Here is a 19,273-nt window from a genome sequence, read left to right on the forward strand (position 1 = left end):
TAGGTATTGTCGATATTCGAGGTGAGAAATCTATTTAAGCAGAACAAGTTATCGTAATATCAAAATGACATTTACTTTAATAACTCCAAAATATCATTTACGGTTCATTTTAATGTCATTTTGACATTACCATGACTTGGCACCTATCATGGAACAAAATTGGAATGGATTCCGATCGGAATCCATTCCGACTTTGTTCCGTGATAAATGTCTTGATGTTTTTCTTCTTCGCACAAAAATGGCCCCCCGGTTGTTGTTTGGGTACCGAAATTGCACTAATGATAATATTGCGCGTTGCAGTTTTTATAAGTAAAAACGTGATGACTATATTACAGATTCAGATTATATATTTTACTTACTTTTTACGATGCAGATCGAATCTTGCAATGAGTCCGTCATTTGGCGGTAACAGTGGCAGCGGTGAAATCATAAAACTCCAATTTTCGCTACCAGAGTGTGCCACGTAACAGTATCCTGTCGGTTTTCGAATTTCGGTGGTTTCCGGAAACGTTCGACGATTTTCGCTGATCAGACGTCGATGCGTCATGCCGCGCATGCGCGATTGTTGACTCGGCTGCACATAAAACTTAACCTGACTTAATCTTGGATTCTACATCGTATCACATCGTATTGGGACGTTTCATATGAAAAAATGTTCGGCAAATTGATCTCGGGCATATTTCAATCCTTGCCGTAAATGTTAACTTTTGTTTCTAATCTCTATAATTAATATTTTTTATAGTAATTCCTGTCATATTATCAGTATCATATATCATTATCAGTAGCATATATCATGTATCATATTATCAATCCTAAACACATTCATTAAGTGTATTTCAACCGATACTTTTTGCATGCCAATTATTTTGTAGATAAGAAACAAATTATATAAACATCGTAAGCTTACTTGCGTTACTTAACCCTCAGTGCATATGATTGGATCAGTTTTCTTCTGTATTTTTCTTCGAAATATTAGGAAAATCTAGCTAAATAATAGTCTTTATTCTTTCTTTTTTTTTAAAAATACACAACTTTATAGTTTCTAAAGATGTTAAAATACATAAGATTCATTTAATAATTTTTGTACATTTATAAAAGTGATGAAAATTCATATGATAGGTTGTTCCGAATATGGACATCCTATCATGTGTAATAAAAAATTGAAAAATCATCGTGGGTACTAAAAATTAATATAAAACAAACACAACATTGAAATATTAAATAACATGGTATAAGTACATTATATAATAACACCATATTTTGTTAACACATTTACAGACGGGCTTCAAACCAGCTTTCGTCGACCGTGATTGCAACGTCCGTGTGGAGCCCATGGGGTTTAACATTTGTGAGAAACAGAATGAGATATCATTTTCCTCATCCAAATGAAAGGAAACGAATAAAAAAGCATGGCTGGTTTGCGAGGCTGTCGACACCAAATGGTAGAAAAATTCTCCAAAGAAGAATCTTAAAGGGCAAACATGTGCTATCTCATTAATCATTACGTTATCCATCTGATTGATTAAATGTACGAGAATGTACGCAAAGAAATAAATGTTTTCAATTTAATTAAAATCCTTTTTATTACAATCAAAATACTTAGCGAAAGATAATATGTGAGTTAATTGCCATCATGTGCATTCAAGTAAACTAACTCTTCTTCATTATCTTCATTACTGGAATTTCTGATTTCATCAGGCATTTTAAATTTAAGCTGCTTGCAAGTCCAATCGAATGGATCCATCAAAGGGGCTTCTATTACTAGATCTTTTTTTTCATTGCCCATAATTAAGTGTATACTTTTCAAATGTAAGTGTACTGGAATAATTTCTTGTTGACTTGGTTTTATATTTAGTAGCTCTAGTAGTTGTCGATTTAGTTTTGGTAAATCCCAACTGGAATCAGCAAATGGATCGATTTTTAACCATGTACCCATGATTTCTTGGATTCGTGATCCATGAATATTATCTCCAAGAATCGGACTGTACAGCATAGTGGAAGCAAATAACCTGATACCATGCCATTTTCTTGAGGACGACACAATTTCTATTAGTGAACTTAAATTATTCGTCGAATTGCTTATGATTTTATATTCTATATTCATGATCTTGACTTCATTCCTCTTTACCGCATTTTTATTCCATTGAGTCAAGATAATAGGCTGAAATGCACATGTGATTATTACCTCAGTGAATATTAATTATTTCGTGAAAATATGTATTTGGAGGTATACCTTTTTATCTCCTAATGCAGACTTTTTTAAAATCATTGCTAAATGATGTTTTCCTTTGATCTCGTTTGGAACTCTAGTTGTGACTACCCAATATTTCTTGTATCTACCTTGATTCCGTCTTCTTGACAGATCTAATTGGTAGCACACTTTTTCGTTAATTCCGAAAATATATACGCCGCTCGTATATCTACAAATAAAGTAAAATTTGAAGTAAATAAATAAAATGATTTTTTTACAGAAAAAGAAAGAAGGGAGAGATTGAGGATGATATACTTCTCTGCTCCAAAAGATGGTATCAACATCGGTACATCTAACTCCTTTGCAAGATATGGCAAAACATCGTTTATAGAATAATTTGCTGCTCCTGCAATTTTATGATATAAATGCAGACGTGAGTTTACATCTGACTTTGAATATAAGGGTATGCCATATGGTTTGTTTATTGCAATTATTCCATCTGCAAAAAAGTATTCGTAAATTAATATTCAAATGTATCACTTTTATTAGCTAAGTAAAACAAAAATATATAGACAATATTAAGAATCTTTATTTTAGATCGCATATGTGAGAAACATAATCAATACTAGAAAAATGCCTATTACGATCAAAGCTGGATCTTTATTGCTTTAAATAATTCAATCTTGAATTACTAATATACACTATATATGTACTTGCATATATATCATATTGTAGTCTTTTTAGAACTGCGCGCCGAATTGTTTTTCCGGATTATAAACGCAATTAAAACTACTCTAGTCTATATTAGTATTTTAAGATCGAATTATTTAAAGCAAAAAAGATCCAGCTTCGACCGTAATAAAAATATATATAGATATATTTTATTTTTAATCTCAATATAACTTTATATATAACTTTACAACGATATAATATCTCTTTTAATATTCTTTTTAATATCCCTTTTAATATAACTCAAAATTTCTTATTATAAATAATGAAACTCCTCTGTATGCAATACAGAAAAACTAACTCTGAAAACCATCATACTTAAAATAATCTAAGCAAATAGATTGACTATGGTTTAACGTTTCTTGAATTTCAATATTAATATAACTCCTCCGGAACTAACAGTGTGTATTGGATTGATTTAATTATAAATCTCTTTGTTACTGCTAGATTGTTACTCAAAGACAGAGTTCTGATGGTGTATTCCCAGGTGGGAATCCAAACATGTCCCAAGATCTGCAAAATATCTCTCTCCTTAGTATCTTTCTTTCTATATTTTCACTATATTTCCTTCAAGTTTAACACATTATCAGATACTGTGAAGTGACTATTAATTTTTTATGATTTGAAGAATTTCAGTATGATCTTCAGTCCGTTGATATTTTTCATTCAAAAAAGAATTATTGTGTAAATCAAAATAATATCTTGAATAAACTAATTATAAAAATAATTGTTTTCAAGAAATGTTTGACTTGATCAGCCTCCAAGATTTGAAAAGAATTAACGTTTTATTTAAGATGCCTGATTTTGAATTATCTAAAGATGCATATGCAAAGACAGGAAAATACAGTACTGCTCAAAAAGTTCAAGTTTCAAATTTTTGTGTCTTGAATATGTCAACATCCTAGGTAGTTATTGTTTGGACAACAAAGATTTTAATCAATAAAAATAATTTAACTTTCTCTGTGAAGTAATGCCAAGATAAAAAATATATTTTAATTTCATTAATTCTTAATTCTTGTATCTATTAACATGTCAATTACAATTTTACAGAAAAATGACAAATACTTTCTTCATGTTACACCTGCAAATTTGGATTATTTGTATTAAAATATACTTATTCATTCTTTTTTATACAAGTCATACATTTTGGTTCCTCGAAATTAATTAGTACCTTTCAACATAAATTAAATATCTCATAGTGATCCAGCGTTAGTAACTAATATTGTAGATTTTGACGTCAGCTCCAGAAGGTTAATGGCCATTAAAAATAAACATTGTTTAATAATCACAATAATACTGTAAAATTATATTAAAAAGATTACTAACTTTTACAAAATAATCAAAGAAAATTTTCATGTTAAAATAATGTATGCAAGTAAAATATAACTCTGAAATAACATTTTTAATTATAATATTAATGATTATTGCAAATAAACATTGTTTAATGGTCACGATAATGCTGAAATTGCATCAAAAAGCAAGGATTATTAACTTTCATAAAATGGAGTAATAATAGGATGTTTTTTATAACTGAACTAGTACAAACTTTTGGAACTTAAAGTGAGATAAGTATACATTTAATATTTGGCGAAAGTAAAAGTTCTAGTGCAGTTAGTACAGGAATGAAAAACATACCTATAAAATTCATCAGTCTATTATAATAATATAATAATGAAAATAGCTATATTAATCTTGCTGGAAAATACTGATACATTAATCCTAGATGTACAATAATTTCTCCACCTGAATTGTAAATAATGTTCTTCAGCAAATCCTTCACAAATTCATTCTCCGATTTCCACGGATGAATTTGGTTATACGGATGGATCACCTTCTGTGTCGTCATTGTCGTCGTATCATTCTCTGTGGTGCAGTATTTCCTATAGCACGTGCGAAACGCCACTGCGAACTCGCTGGTCCGCACGCTTCTGAATACTGTCATCGCACTCTTCATTTCTTCCCGACTGAGATTTGTGAATTCGTTTCTTTACGAATTTTAGCAGACACAGAATCGCTCTTCAATTTGAGGTTAAACTCGATGTAACCGCATATGATTATCAGTAACTATAAAAACGACATGAAATTAATTATTTAAGAACGAGCGATACCTTTATTTACCATTAGTTTCAGTAAATTAGGGACTAATTTTAGCTTTCATTTACAAAAATCAACAATTTACTCACTGAACCGATAACTATACTGGAATCTTGAAACGGAACTCTCACTAGTCTCACTCACTCACTCGAATTTTAGAATACTTTGGATCCCGAGCCGGGCGGGCCAGGCGATCCATCCAGGCCCAGGGCCCAGCATTTCTTGTGAGAAGAACCATCAAAATCGCTTGTACACTAGCGCCAATATCCATTTTCGATTCGGAAACTACGTAGCCAAGTACTGGCGATAAAATCGCGGTGTCCGTGGTGGAATTGTTAACACAGGAAAAGCATAATATAAAATGATTAATAAAATAAATATGACTGAATATATACAGGGTGATCCAGACCAGCCGTAAGAGCCGGCATGTACGCACTTGTCTATGAAAGTATGAATAACTGAATTGAAAAGTCATCTACTATATATTTTACAATTTCCGCAATTATATTTTTTTAGTTACCAATAAGTAGAAAAGGTTTGAAATCGACGCATAAGACAACTTTAGGCCGGAATCAAACTGAAGAATGAGATTAAAGATTGAAAGATTGAAGTTTGACCAATCAGAACAAAAGGAGCCAAAATTTCTTTGTCCTCACTGATGAAATTTCAATCTTTAATCTTCAATCTCAATCTTCAATGCATAGTCTGATTCCGGCTTTAGAATATCTTTAAGAGTTTTTTAAGAAATATTTTTGAGATATTTCATAAAGAACTTTGAAAGATATTATCTTAATCAATGTTGTCTTATACACCGATTTTACCCGTTTATTCGGTAATTTTTAGAAATTATATATAATATCTTGTTAACTGTGTTGCGACCGTTATAAAATGATAAAGGATTTTTTTTTTTTTCTATTCAGTTTTTTATAAACAGAACGACACTGCTGTTAATCCGATAAAAAATTTTTTATGCATGTATATGTATAAATATGTATAAACATACCTAAATACGCATAAATATTGATAAACATGTATAATTATATATGAAATATATGTTCGTACATTTTTTTTTCTTTTGTAAAATTACTTTTTAATAGAAATAATAATAGTAATGTGAAAACATTAAAAATAATTAAAAAGGTAATTTTCGCACTATTTGTTTTAGAAAAAATCAAATTTGAAGAAATGTAAAAAAATTATTTATGTATAATTATACATATATAAAATTATGCATAATTATGTATGAGCAAATTTTTTACATTTTTCCAAACCTGTTTTTTTTTTTTCTAAAACAAACGCAAAAATTATTCCTTTAATTATTTTTTATGTTTTCACATTATTATTATTATTTCTACAATAAAAAGTAATTTTATAAAAAATAGGATATATGAACATGTATGGACATATTTAATAAATAAAATTTCTCGATAACGTTATTTATCGGCTTTCGTTTGTTACTGTCATGGTTCGCTGATAAGTATGCATGAAAAATTTTTTACCGGGGATTTGCACTCATAACTTGAAAGCTCTTATTAATACATTAATTCTTATGATAAACTTATCAGCGAACCATGACAGTAACAAACGAAAGCCGATATAAATAACGTTATCGAGAAATTTTATTTTATATCAAAATATAGTACGTGCTATCTGTACATAACGTAAAGAGTCTATACAGTCGCATCAATACAAGCCTACAATATAAAATGTATTCGCAGCATGAAAATATAGACTGCAGTATTTGATTCCATAATTTATAACACACACAAAGTCAATATCGAAGAGTTACATACTGAATTATTACAAAGATTAGAGACCAACAATGATTTTATAAAAATTTGCATATCTGTTAAATAATTTAGATGATAGTTGATGATATAATATTAATTTTATAATTTATTATTTACCCTGATATTTCATTAGATATATATATAAGTTTTACGGCATAATATATATAATATTATTAAATTATTATATCGTAAATATAGCATTCTACATACTAATCATGAATTTAATACTGCAGTAAACGTTCATTTATTCAGATATTTATGTCTGTTTATGTGGACGATTGGAAATTAAATTCACATCAATAATACTGATACGAAATTTTTATCGATATATTTTTTCAATTACATCTTCCCCCCGTAGCCTGCTTGATAGTCACGATAATTTTATCAAGTAATAAACAAGTAAAAAATCCATAACCGATTGTCAATAACATGATGATGACAATCGTATACCGACATTACCGACGAATCATACATTGCGGAATTATCACTCAACAAGCAGCCTTCACGGCGCTCGCGCAACACTCGCGGCTGCGTTCAGGTCGTTTTGGATTGAAGGCAAACTTCGAGCTTCAAGTAGTAGCCATACTAGTCATCGCGCAGCAAATGTGACTCGTAACGTTTTCGATCAGTGCCAGCACACACGTCTTTTTCAACTCCCATCGATCGAGAGTCGCCGTTCTCCACGTGATTCCGCGATTACGGTCATCAGAGAAAACTACTCGTCGACGGCGCCGAAGGGCAACCAAGAGCGACGACGTAGGGAGTCACCAGAAGGCCGGCTCTGTCCTTATTTCCTCACTCTCCTTTTCTCGCGCAAGCGAGCCATCTCACAAATTCAACCTCGTCGATAACGGCAGCGAGGAACCTTCACGTGTCGTGACACGTATCGGGTTGCTCCCGGGTAGGAAGGGCGATCCATCTGTCTCGAATCTCGGCTCCCCCGAGCGGAGAATTTTCACGCTAGAAAGCGGCCGTCCAGCAGGGCGATACCATCTTATATGACTTTACTTCGACAACGAGGTAAGTTTTCCCTGGTTTCCTCCGGTTTCCCCTCGCCTCTCGGACTCCCTCGAATTTTAACGGTCCGAGAGATTCGCCGACTCGACGACGACCGTCCAATCGATATCGATTTGCGTCAATCGCGTCGATCGAATTGCCAATTATTTTTTTTTTTTCTTCTGATATACCATAACCTCTCTGCGCCCATCGTGCTCGCTCTCTAATTTTAGCGACCAGCCATTTTGGACACGGCACGACGGGGCGTGCGTGCGTGCAAACACGAGCGAGACGTGCCAGCCGTGGACCCCTCGCTCTTCTGCGGAAATGAGCGTTTCCCTCTCTTTCTCTCTTCCTTACCGTTTGCCTTTGCATCGGGCGACGTGACGATAACGACTCGTATGCGTGTCGCACCGACGAAGGAAACAATCCTTCTCGAAGCCGGTCCTGAGATTCTATAATGTGGGAGTCTGGCCATGAACAATTTTATCAAAACAAGAGTGAGGAAGAAGAGTACATGTACTGCGTCTTTTTATGTATGCTGTCTTATCTTAACTTATATTCTTCAAAATTTATATGCTCATTTTTTTCCACCAATGTAGATCAATTTTAATCTTACAATTAGTTTAACTTATTCTTCATCTTTTTCTAGTTTTAATAATAGGAAAAAGATGAAGAGTAAGTTGAATCAAAATTAAAGTTAATCTACATTGGTAGAAGCAAGTATTAAAATGAATCTTATTCTGAAGAGTGAATCTCACCGTTAGAGATTTTTTTCAAAACTCAATTTTTAATTTTTAGAGTGAGATTCCATTCCAAAAAATTTAGAAAGTATCTTACTCATTCCCCCCAATATATTGAAGTTGACAAAAACGATGAGCTAGTCAAGTTGTTATCTCAAAGCCAGATTTTGTTATAGGATCTCTGATTTGATATTGTTCAATACTGAATTGTTTAATCCGCGCTTTTCCTGTTATTTTCAGCTAATCTTACTACTAGATTTGATGCAAAAATAAGCTGCTTAATGTAAACGCATGTGCGCTTTCTATGGAAAATTCCATGGAAAAACACAAAGATGGAAAATACAAGATAAAAAAAGCCTTTTCAGATCTAAATTCTTCGATAGAAAGAAGAAAAAAAGGAACGAATACAATTAAACAAATCAATTCTCTTTATTCATTTTATGTCCATGGGTTAAATTCTTTCTTGCTGAACTTCCTGCACAGTTCATTTTTTTCCGTATCTCTCCAATATGAAAAGAAAAAGAGGATAGAACCGTGCAAGAAATTCAGCTAAAGAACAGGCCTAATTTCTACTAATAGGTTTTTTTATTACACTGAATTAATGTATAATCTTTATAATTATTGAAATAGATAGATGTTTGAAATTTGGCGAAAACGAGAAGGGGCACGCAAACGCAGTCTAATGCAATAATAAAAAAAAACAAATATATAGATTCAATTTCAGTTTAACTTATTTTTTTCTATTTTTCTAATTTTAACATTAGAAAAAGGTAAAGATTAAATTAAATGAATTTAAAATTAATTTAGTAGAAATAGACGTTGACATATGTATTTTCGCTTCAAGTAATTCGCGTTTTGTAATTTGGTAGCTCCTGTACTCTCTGCATCGAGAATAGGACGAATGTATAGAAGGGGAGGGAAAGAGAAGCATAGTGTGTGTAGCAAGCGCAGCGAAAACAAGCGGATCTATTTTAGCGAGCACTTCTCCAACTAGCCTATCGCATCTCTACTCTGACGCGTATCCGTGGCCACAATAAGGAATTTATTTCTCTCTTTTGTAACGAGAGAACGAGCAATTTGTTCTACGCGCGAGCAGGAACTGCTAATATCCGACGAATACAATTTGTCAGCATTGACATTTCTAACATTTTGTAGTCAAATGCAAAGGAAAGTTATTTTAAATACGGTATACAGCCAGTTACATTATTACGGAATGCGTCCTGAATTTGTCACAAACAATTGTATCGTATTACGTATTTTTTCAAACTAAAAAATGCATTGAAAAGATGAATTATTTATAAGCATGGTATTGAAAGTTCGTATTGAGTTTATTAAATAATATAAGAGCCTAATATCGTTCTTTGTTTAAAATTTGTACGTAAAATTCACAGATTTATCATAGAATGTATTATTCTGTATTTTTTAAGTACTTATATTTTAGTCGAATTCCCATACGATATGATTTAAAAAGTTTAATCCTTATACAAGCTTTCGAAAAATCCACTGAATTTATTTTGTCCCTTTAGTTTGTTATCATTAGCATTTTTTTACGTATTTTGTTACACATTTTTGTAACTCTCGTAGTGATAGTTTGAAAATTATACACACTTAAAGAGATAATTAAATGTGACCTGGCAGAATTGACTTCTCGCTTTAACTGCCATTTTAATCGTAAAGATAACGATTGAAAAACGGAACGTGTTTCTTCTGATATTCGTGCATATTTATTTGCGCTTTTATTATTTTATCATATTGAACGAAAGAAAATATTCATTTTATATTACAATCTGAAACATTGAACTTGTAAAAAAAAAGGAACGAGCAACAAATGTTTGCGTGACGTTTGCATTATTATGCGAATTACATATTGCTGCGTCATCTAATAATCAAGAATTCAATAGCGATTCGCTATTTATTTATCAACGCTAATGTTACGATACATGTATAATTAGTTACGGTATATATTTGCTGCATTAACGTCTAATAATAGCAACAATGCTGACTAATCGAAAAGTTTTCCGTAAATCCGATCGATTTTGTAACGAATTCTATTGTGTTTTTATTAGAGATTGACGTAAAAATTAAATCCAATTTTGTAAAAGTCAATCTAGCTGTCATACAATATCTCGCTTATTTTCCCCAGTACATTTCCAGTCCAATTTTCCGATAACAATGTTAGTTCGGAGACATGCAATATATGTTGCGATTAGATTATATAGCTGTAGATATGTATACTGCAAATACGTCGATAAAAAAATCGCAGATAATACATTCTTTCGGCGCAATTTTCTAGCCCGTGTTGTTCAACCTCGTCACGATCGACAATAACTCGCCTGGCTCGTGTTTGTAAATACGTCCCTATCGACAAATACAGACTTCCTCGAGTGTACGCAGTGTCGGTCGTCAGTTTGTCGAGTTTAAAAAGATTCTCTGAGTTTCAAAAAGTCTGCTTCAAAAAAAGGCATTGATGTTATCAGGTATCGTTTATATTTCTTATATGCACACAGAAAATGTAAAGAATCGTACACAGATAAGAAAATCTCGACTCGATGAGATTAAATATAAAAATAAGGATTAAAGCTTCATCGAGATTACAAAAAATTACGTAATAACAATAAGTAAAAAATATCGAACATTTCCCATTTTCCAAACGTTTCATTTATTTTCGTTTTAATTTAATTTAATTTATTTTATTTATTCTTATTTTCGAAAAATATCGCATACAAAAAATACTGGAGAAAAAATTTATAATATATACGTAATGTTTACAATTGTATTATTGCATGCAATATTTTTCAAGAATGCGATCGCTGGAAAGCGTCCAGTTTTTGAAATTCTAGAAGTATTTGAAGACAATTGCGTCAGGCGGGATTAATTCTAAATCTTCCTTTGTCCGGACGTGACTGATGAATGTTTTTTTTTTTTTTTTTTTTTTTTTTTTTTTTTTTAGATGGTCTGCTACTTTGACCCTTAAGTATGCATACAGCTCTTGATAACGATGCAAAATAATACCGCTTTATCAGACGACAGCGGTTCTCAAACATTATCTCCTCGCGAATTGTAGAATTTCCATGAACTTTGGTGAAGGACATTTCTCTAGAGTTTATCTCACTGGCGAAATGATTCTGGGATTCGATTGTGCGTTATGCAGCTTGATGAAAATTACAAAAGTGAGCAAATTTACTAGGTGTTAACCAGTGAAGTTATAAAAATTCTAGCAAATTCGCTTATTTTTTTGTAATTTTCATCAAGTTGCACAATCGAATTCCTTGTAAATGCTTTTGCAATTCGAAAGGACGCATCGAAATTCTGTTTTATTCATAAGAATACGAGCTATTACATTAGAACATGCGTGTACGTATGTATCTTGGTCATAGCGATGAAGTAATGTTATGCGTTCCATGCTCTCACTTTCTCCGAATTCGAATCGCGAGAAGAGGCAAGTGTGCCAGAACGAGTTTCGCCAAGGAAAGTATTTATCGAGGATCGCCGGGCCAATAATTACGGTGTATCAAGAACGTCTTTCTGAACGGAGAACTCCTAAACAAACTTGTTTAGTTGTTAAAACTGGTCGCGAGAATCTAATACATTGTCCGACTTTACATTTAACAAGCAAATAAATCTTTTGTAATGAAAAGCAGTAAATTTCCTTTTGAGTAATTTAAATAGTAGCTAAAACTCGTTGAATACAAAACTACGTAAATGCAAATGTTGAAACGCTGGTCTTAGAATTCGTCGATTCAAACGGAATTTGTATTGAGTAAATTTTTATGCAAATTATATAAAGAATCTGTTTTTTATTGAAATACAGAAATAACAAAAATATTCAAATATCAAGAGAATGTTAGATTACTATTAAAAATGATATTATTAATCCTCCACCGACCGTGTTAAATTTTCCATTTTCCATCAGCAACATAAGTTTCGAGTTTCAGTTTAGATTCTTATTTTTCTGGATTATATAAAAATCTAAAAAAATTCTTATTTACATTTGTGAAAGCTTTTGACGAGTTTTTACTATCGTAAAAATCGGATTGTATTTTACTTATTTCTTACAGATTTTAATTTATTTACCAGAATTTTGCCTTCAAAGTTCAACTTAGCTGGTGGAGGATTAAATTATTCGTCAAATTAATTATTCACTGATTTCCATGCCGAAAAGCATGTTTATTACTTCATTTAATTAGACACCTGATATATAATTAATACAGTAAACGAAGAACCGGATGCTCAATCCATAATGCGTCCTGAACCTGGGTCAACTCACCCCGACCTATCTCACAAGATTTCTTCTTAGGTCTTTCCTATTCGCAGGTCTCGCATGACTAGGTTCGTAATCAACTGCAAAGAAATTTTATTTCAACGTTAATTTAATAGAAATCATGTCACGGGATTAAAATTTAATTTCACGCACACACAGATCTTAATTCCACAATTGGTTAAAGAAGAATTCTCGATTCCGGGCCGGTTATAACCATTTGAGAGTAGAGTAGAGTAGAGTGACCTTGCCCGAAGGCTGCTCTCTCCTTAGAAGAGGCGACGTCGGCATCCGGATCGGCGTCGTCGGCGTCCGATCAATATACAGCGGCTAAAGGACGCGTGCGCGCCGCGGGGTAGGCCGACCCGAGGTCCCGAGAGCCGTCAGACTACGAAGAGACGAGTAAGCACTCTAGTTGCGCTAGCGAGAGGCCGACCTCCTGAGCTCTCTCTCTCCTCTCTCTTTCTCGCGAACTACCCCCTGCGCGAGAATCGATTCTCTCTCGGCGACGCGACAGACCTGCTCTACTTTTTCCACTCTTTCTCTCTCTTTTTCTGTCTCCGAGCTTCGTCCTTTTTCAACGTATCTCTCTGCTCACGAGGGTGCTGTTGGAGAAGAGGAACAAGTCTGGGTACATCTGGCGATCAACGACAGCAGCCGCGTCACCGTCGCAAATCACGACTTATGCGTCTGTACCGAGCAGGTAACCGTTTCCGGTGCACGGACCTTCCACGAGAGAATTAGTTCCCCTGAGCAATTACCACCTCGCGAATGGGTTAACCGAGATTTGCTATTAGATTATTGCTGCATTCCGTCACTAGGGAATGGGAAGGCAAAATGTTCTGCGGCTCCAATGCGTGAATCAAATTTAAGACGTTTCGTTTCCTGAAAGAAAAAAAAAATCTATTGTTAAATCACAAGGGCAACGTTCGAAATATTATTCCAATTGATTCTCGCGGTCCATCTTTAGAATTGATGTCTTTGTTAAAGTGTAATTCAGTCTGTCTTAAGAGTTGTTGCTACGTCTTTAATTCGCCTTGAGGTATCTTAACAGTAGCCACGAATGCGCCGCTTATAGCACGGTAAATGGAGCGCAAGAATCAATATTAATAACGCACAGTTATTGTAAACAACAGGCACCGGCTGTAATCGGGTGCAGAATTACACACCACTTACATTACTACGATTGAAACACAAGTCCTTGCAAATCGCACTCTCAGATATCTCTGGTACTAAATCGATAGACAAGATGTCCCTCGAGAAGTACTGTTCTGTACAGTATTATAAGAGGGATATTAATTTAATTACTTGTAACAACGGTGTAAATCCCTTGTGTAAATCTGTATACGTTTGAACGATCTCACGAAGTAATTTTATACATGAAAAAAAAAAAATTCTTTGCTCTAATCTCACGAAGAGCAGAGAATGAATATTTTATTATTATAAAAATTATCTTATTGTAGCAAATGTCATCATTTAGAAAACAAACGGAATGAAACGATCGTATGAATAACATTCAAATAAGTCTGAAGTTACGTCGCAACATATGTTTATGACAGTATCTTACCCATAGATAGCTATCTATCTAGCTTACCCCTTCATTTATTATATATACTTCCGCGCAATCATACTTCGAGCGAATGTTCATTTATTATGATTGCATTTGTTCGATTATCGAAAGAGATTAAATCTGCTCGTCGCAATTTTCGTTTCCGCAACTTCAAGGACGTTCAGTCCGATTTAGCGATCATCGCTATCATGTTCTTAATACGGTTTATCCCGCATGAAAATCATCCGGATGATCGTTAGCACTCTAGCCAGATGAAACGTACACCGGTCCGATGATCGTCCATGTCTGAAAATTATCCTGAATTTCATCCTCATGGTTTTGTATCTCGTGAATGCTTTTAACAGACCACTAACTCGCATGGATAAGAACAGCTCGCAAGATTTGCCTATCTTCCTTTGCATTCGGAATATATCCGCAATCCTACAATTGAAATGATCCCAACAAGATCCAGGTTTAAGGGAAAAATAATAAGAATAGAAATAATATTGTGTGTTATAATTAAAATTGGTAGACATATTCTAAGCAAATACAAACGTCTTAGTTTCAAACTCTATAAAAATAACTTTTCAAATTAAAAAATTATATTTTTCTCTTTAAAAAATTTAATATTAAATTTTCTTTTGTATGTTCAAATAAATTTCAAGAAACACTTGTGATAAGTCCCTTAAGCTCTTTAAATTCCTCAAATTTGAATTTTAAAAATTACTAAATTCTAATTTCCTTCGATTTTCTTTAAATCTAGAACCCCAAATATATAAAATAATATCTCTATTTTAGCAGGATAATTTATACAAAGGAATTAGAATTAGAAATGTAAAAAATAGAATTATATACGGAAGTTGTAATTCAACGAAAATCGAAAATAAAGAAACTGATTAGTACATCTTCAAGATTGTTTCGGTTTTTTTTATAGAAACATCCAGGATATTATCCAGAGGGAAAGGATCGGCGTGTAGCAAAGGCGGCGGCGATAGTAGAACATTATTATCCGACTGGCGATCATCAAACGGCAACACCATCACTACCCACGACCGTTTGTTTTCGTGCGACGAGTTAACCGGCGAGTTAACGTCGACATCACTACCAACCTGGTACCACAGATTGCCAGGCTTTCTTAAGGCGACCAGCGACGGACAGGCAGCGTGTATGATCATTGAGGACTACCCCCCTACCCCGCCCGCCACCGCCAAACCGAGGCAACACCCGAGGCATCAAGATACCACCCAACGATTTCTAAATCTTCACCTGGTCCTGCCCAAGCACAGGACCTCAAAATTTTCCAGGTTTGTGAGTCAATCTGGTTAGTGTCAATTTTTTTTATCTTAAATTTTGTTGAAAAAATTAATACTATCTTTAAAAATACGCTGCAATTTCTGCTCAAATCTGGAATGCTAAAAAATGCTTAAAGACGTTGAAAAAGGTTGAGTTACATTTATTAAAATAAACTTGTTTGAAAATGTCTAATAATTGTTTTTAATTTTTAGTAATTAAAATTATTAAGGGCAGTTTGAGTTACTATGATATTAAGAGCAAGGCATTTTCTTTCTACTAGTAATAGGCATCGGAAGCTACAGCCATTCAGAGAAACGTGACTGGCGTCAGCGGGTAGCGGCGCGGCACGCCTTACCGCTAACAAGAACTACAATCCTGACAAGAGGAAGAACCACCCTGACTCGACACGCTGCTGTTACGAGCTACCACGAGCAGGTAGCAACCATCGCCTGCTACTGGCCACCGCCAGCTACCAAACTGCCGCTGGCTGGAAACGTGCGACAGAGGGGATTTAGAAGAACCAGGACGAAGACGTTACCTACCTGAGAAAGAGAAGAAAGATTGAATAGAGCGGATTTGACGTCACTTCACGAGCTGTTTAAGAGGCGATTTTTTCGTTCCGATTCATTAATACTTTCACAACGACGTCTCGTCAGAGATCATTGTCGATCGGAGAAATAAAGTTCGTTAAGAGCAAGAGAAGGCGGAAACATCGGTCACCATGGGGAGCGTAAACGTCAATCGCAATGTCAGCGATGCTTTTTATCGTTATAAAATGCCGCGGATCCAAGCGAAGGTGGAAGGCAAGGGAAATGGTATTAAGACAGTGATCGTCAATATGGTGGATGTGGCGAAGGCGATCGGTCGTCCGGCTACATATCCGACCAAGTATTTCGGCTGCGAGTTGGGCGCTCAGACGCAGTTTGACTTCAAGAACGAACGCTTCATCGTCAACGGCTCGCACGATGCGACAAAGTTACAAGATCTGCTGGATGGTTTCATTCGAAAATATGTTCTTTGTCCGGCTTGTGATAATCCGGAAACCGAATTAATGGTCAGTTCGAAGAAGGGCACGATTTCACAGGGTTGCAAGGCGTGTGGACATCATGGCCTTCTTGAAAGCAATCACAAGTTGAACACGTACATTTTGAAAAATCCGCCGAGCTTGAATCCAGCAGTACAGGGCAGCTCTTTGACAGAGGGTAAACGCGGCAAACGTTCGAAACGCGCTAATGGTGACGCTGCGGCTACAGTCGCCGCCACCACTGCCACCACTAACGGCAACGATCGATCTGGTTCGCCAGAAAATGACGTCAACAACTCTGGAGACGTTGTGGTGGAACCACCGCCAGAAAGAACGATCAATGACGAGGGAGATGACGATAAATGGGCGGTAGATGTGTCTGAGGAAGCAGTCAGAGCTCGTCTCCAAGACCTGACGGATGGTGCTAAAGGTATGACCATCAGTGATGATCTCGATAAGAGTGAAAAAGAGCGCATGGACATGTTCTACAAACTGGTCAAATGCCGTCGCGATGCTGGCCAACTTGACAACAATCACAAGGAGCTCGTAGCCGAGGCGGAGCGTCTCGAGATTAAAACCAAGGCACCATTGATCCTTGCCGAGCTGTTGTTCGATCAGGGAATCGCCGCACAGGCGAAGAAATACCGGGTGCTACTGCTGCGCTTCACTCACGATGACATTAAGGCACAGAAATATTTGATCAGAGGAATCGAGCAAGTGATCGCACTGCATAAGGATGCACTGATGCCGAAGGTTCCCGGAATCCTCAAGGTGAAAGAATAAATTTTTTTAGAATTAGGAATATTTTAACAAATTTTATTCAAGAATTCAATTAGAAAGTATTGATACATACCGTAAGTATTAGATACTGCTATCACACAAATTATTAATTAGTTAAAATATTTGTGTACATTACAGTTATTTTACGACGCTGATATCCTAGAAGAGAAGGCATTTGATGAATGGTCAAACAAAGTCAGCAAGAAATATGTCTCAAAAGATCTGTCGCAGGAAATTCATGATCGAGCTGCACCATTTTTAACATGGTTGAAAGTCGCAGAGGAAGAAGAGTCTGAATCCGAGGAAGAAGACGACGATGTGGAGGTAATCTCATTGTTCATAAGTGCTTCTAAGAAAATCGTTAATTCTTTAATTTAATTTTTTCATTATTTTGTCTAATTCTTCTATTAATTTATAATTAAATATACAATAGAAGTTTTTATTTTATTTTTTTTTAAGAACTCTGGAAATAAGTCAATTAAAATAGCTCGGTTTGAAATCTTTTCTTCGAAACAATCTTCATTAAATCTAATGCTTTATAAGATTTTTTTGAAAACTGTTCTTTCTTCTGCGTTATTTATTCTTTATAAACTATTTTTATATATATTATATTTTTTTATAACTTTGTGATATAAAAAGTTATATTTGACATTTAAAATTTTCCATTTTAGATCGAATATGATGATAGAGCCAAGCAGGAATCTCTGAAACAACAGCAGCCGCCGGCCACACCGAAACCTGCTGCCGCTACGACCGTCGCTGCCGCCAACAATGATTCCGAGGATGATTTCGATATTGATGCCATTTAAAGCATACGCATACACCGTATTACACGTATCATACACCCAACATATATATATACACACACAAACGCAACGGATGACAAGAAACACTGGTCCAAGCCGTAATATCTGAGATGAATAATCCTTTTCCTCTTGAACAGAATTGTGCAAATGCAATCTCAAGTTATACGCAAATAGATATAGGATTTTCGTTGTTTTAGGCTGACAAGAGCGACACAATTAAACAATGCTGTTTACATGAATGAAGAAAAAGAAAAAAAGAAAAAGAAATTTTAATTGTTCCTAAGAGTTTAACGTGATTTATCTATATACAGTGTATTCGCAATATTTTTAATTGTTTTAACGATGCAGATACGCATTTATTGAAAAGATAGTTATTTCTTTAATATTGGTTGATTGTTTTGGAAACATTTTAATAGTGCGCGTATATCTTGAAATGCATCCCTTTAAAGTAAAGAAGACATTCATAAAGCATTCATGAGCATTACCGGGAAATTGGCCTGCTAAAAACGTTCTTTATTGTATTATTCTAATTATTATTATTCAAATAAATATGGTTTATTGCAATGATCACCTGATGTCTCCACTCTTTATACTAACAGAAAAATCAATTACAATTACAAATGTAGCGTTAATTTAATATTAATAAGGATCAATGAACAATTTAAATTTTTATTGATTAATTAGATGTAATAGTTTCGGTAATGAATTATCGAGCACATCTATATTTTTATATACTTGTATAAATTCGTTTTTCTTTTTAAAACAAGATAGATAAAACAGGAAATATCCGAAACATTTCGATTAGTTACAAAAAGTACTTATTATGAAAGTGAGTTATTTATCTATAAAGTACATCCATTTAACTCAACGTTAGCGAGCGTTATTTGTCCTTCAACATTTGAGAAACACCAAGAATAAGATGATTCCATGAGCGTTGCGTCAAGTCGATCGCATCCATGGGTTGCATCAAAAGAATCATCAAGCATGGACAACAAATTTTTTTGAAGTTTCTGACAACAT

General features: G+C 34.3%; 3 protein-coding genes across 3 annotated transcripts; 2 read left to right on the forward strand and 1 right to left on the reverse strand.

The window, feature by feature from the left end:
- Window positions 1-567: 567 nt before the first annotated feature.
- On the forward strand, window positions 568-1,547 carry mRpL34 (mitochondrial ribosomal protein L34). The gene is made up of 2 exons (XM_018521985.1): window positions 568-693; window positions 1,279-1,547. Exons 1-2 carry the CDS (start codon window positions 653-655, stop codon window positions 1,496-1,498), a joined length of 261 nt encoding a protein of 86 aa, XP_018377487.1. The 5' UTR covers window positions 568-652; the 3' UTR covers window positions 1,499-1,547.
- LOC108770408 (RNA pseudouridylate synthase domain-containing protein 4) lies at window positions 1,528-5,187 on the reverse strand. Its single transcript, XM_018521984.1, has 5 exons — window positions 5,104-5,187; window positions 4,664-4,984; window positions 2,507-2,690; window positions 2,234-2,420; window positions 1,528-2,161 (listed from the first exon to the last, which is right to left on the reverse strand). The coding sequence occupies exons 2-5, from the start codon at window positions 4,872-4,874 to the stop codon at window positions 1,622-1,624; spliced, it is 1,122 nt and encodes a 373-aa protein (XP_018377486.1). The 5' UTR covers window positions 4,875-4,984; window positions 5,104-5,187; the 3' UTR covers window positions 1,528-1,621.
- A 10,385-nt stretch (window positions 5,188-15,572) lies between these two features.
- On the forward strand, window positions 15,573-18,821 carry eIF5 (eukaryotic translation initiation factor 5). The gene is made up of 4 exons (XM_018522065.1): window positions 15,573-15,654; window positions 15,924-17,438; window positions 17,586-17,771; window positions 18,119-18,821. Exons 2-4 carry the CDS (start codon window positions 16,365-16,367, stop codon window positions 18,254-18,256), a joined length of 1,398 nt encoding a protein of 465 aa, XP_018377567.1. The 5' UTR covers window positions 15,573-15,654; window positions 15,924-16,364; the 3' UTR covers window positions 18,257-18,821.
- Window positions 18,822-19,273: the final 452 nt, after the last annotated feature.

Source organism: Trachymyrmex cornetzi, unplaced genomic scaffold (genome assembly GCF_001594075.2).
Source record: "Trachymyrmex cornetzi isolate Tcor2-1 unplaced genomic scaffold, Tcor1.1 scaffold127, whole genome shotgun sequence".
Lineage (NCBI taxonomy): Eukaryota > Metazoa > Arthropoda > Insecta > Hymenoptera > Formicidae > Trachymyrmex > Trachymyrmex cornetzi.

Bases quoted from the DNA above. Each gene is read 5' to 3' on its own strand.
- mRpL34 (XM_018521985.1), top strand. From the start codon at position 653: ATGTTCGGCAAATTGATCTCGGGCATATTTCAATCCTTGCC. The intron at 694-1,278 runs GTAAATGTTAAC...ACACATTTACAG, and splicing joins GGCATATTTCAATCCTTGCC to ACGGGCTTCAAACCAGCTTT.
- LOC108770408 (XM_018521984.1), bottom strand. From the start codon at position 4,874: ATGAAGAGTGCGATGACAGTATTCAGAAGCGTGCGGACCAGCGAGTTC. The intron at 2,691-4,663 runs GTGGAGAAATTA...ACTTTTTTGCAG, and splicing joins GAACATTATTTACAATTCAG to ATGGAATAATTGCAATAAAC. The intron at 2,421-2,506 runs GTATATCATCCT...CTTTATTTGTAG, and splicing joins CCATCTTTTGGAGCAGAGAA to ATATACGAGCGGCGTATATA.
- eIF5 (XM_018522065.1), top strand. From the start codon at position 16,365: ATGGGGAGCGTAAACGTCAATCGCAATGTCAGCGATGCTTTTTATCGT. The intron at 17,439-17,585 runs GTGAAAGAATAA...TGTACATTACAG, and splicing joins AGGTTCCCGGAATCCTCAAG to TTATTTTACGACGCTGATAT. The intron at 17,772-18,118 runs GTAATCTCATTG...TTTCCATTTTAG, and splicing joins AAGAAGACGACGATGTGGAG to ATCGAATATGATGATAGAGC.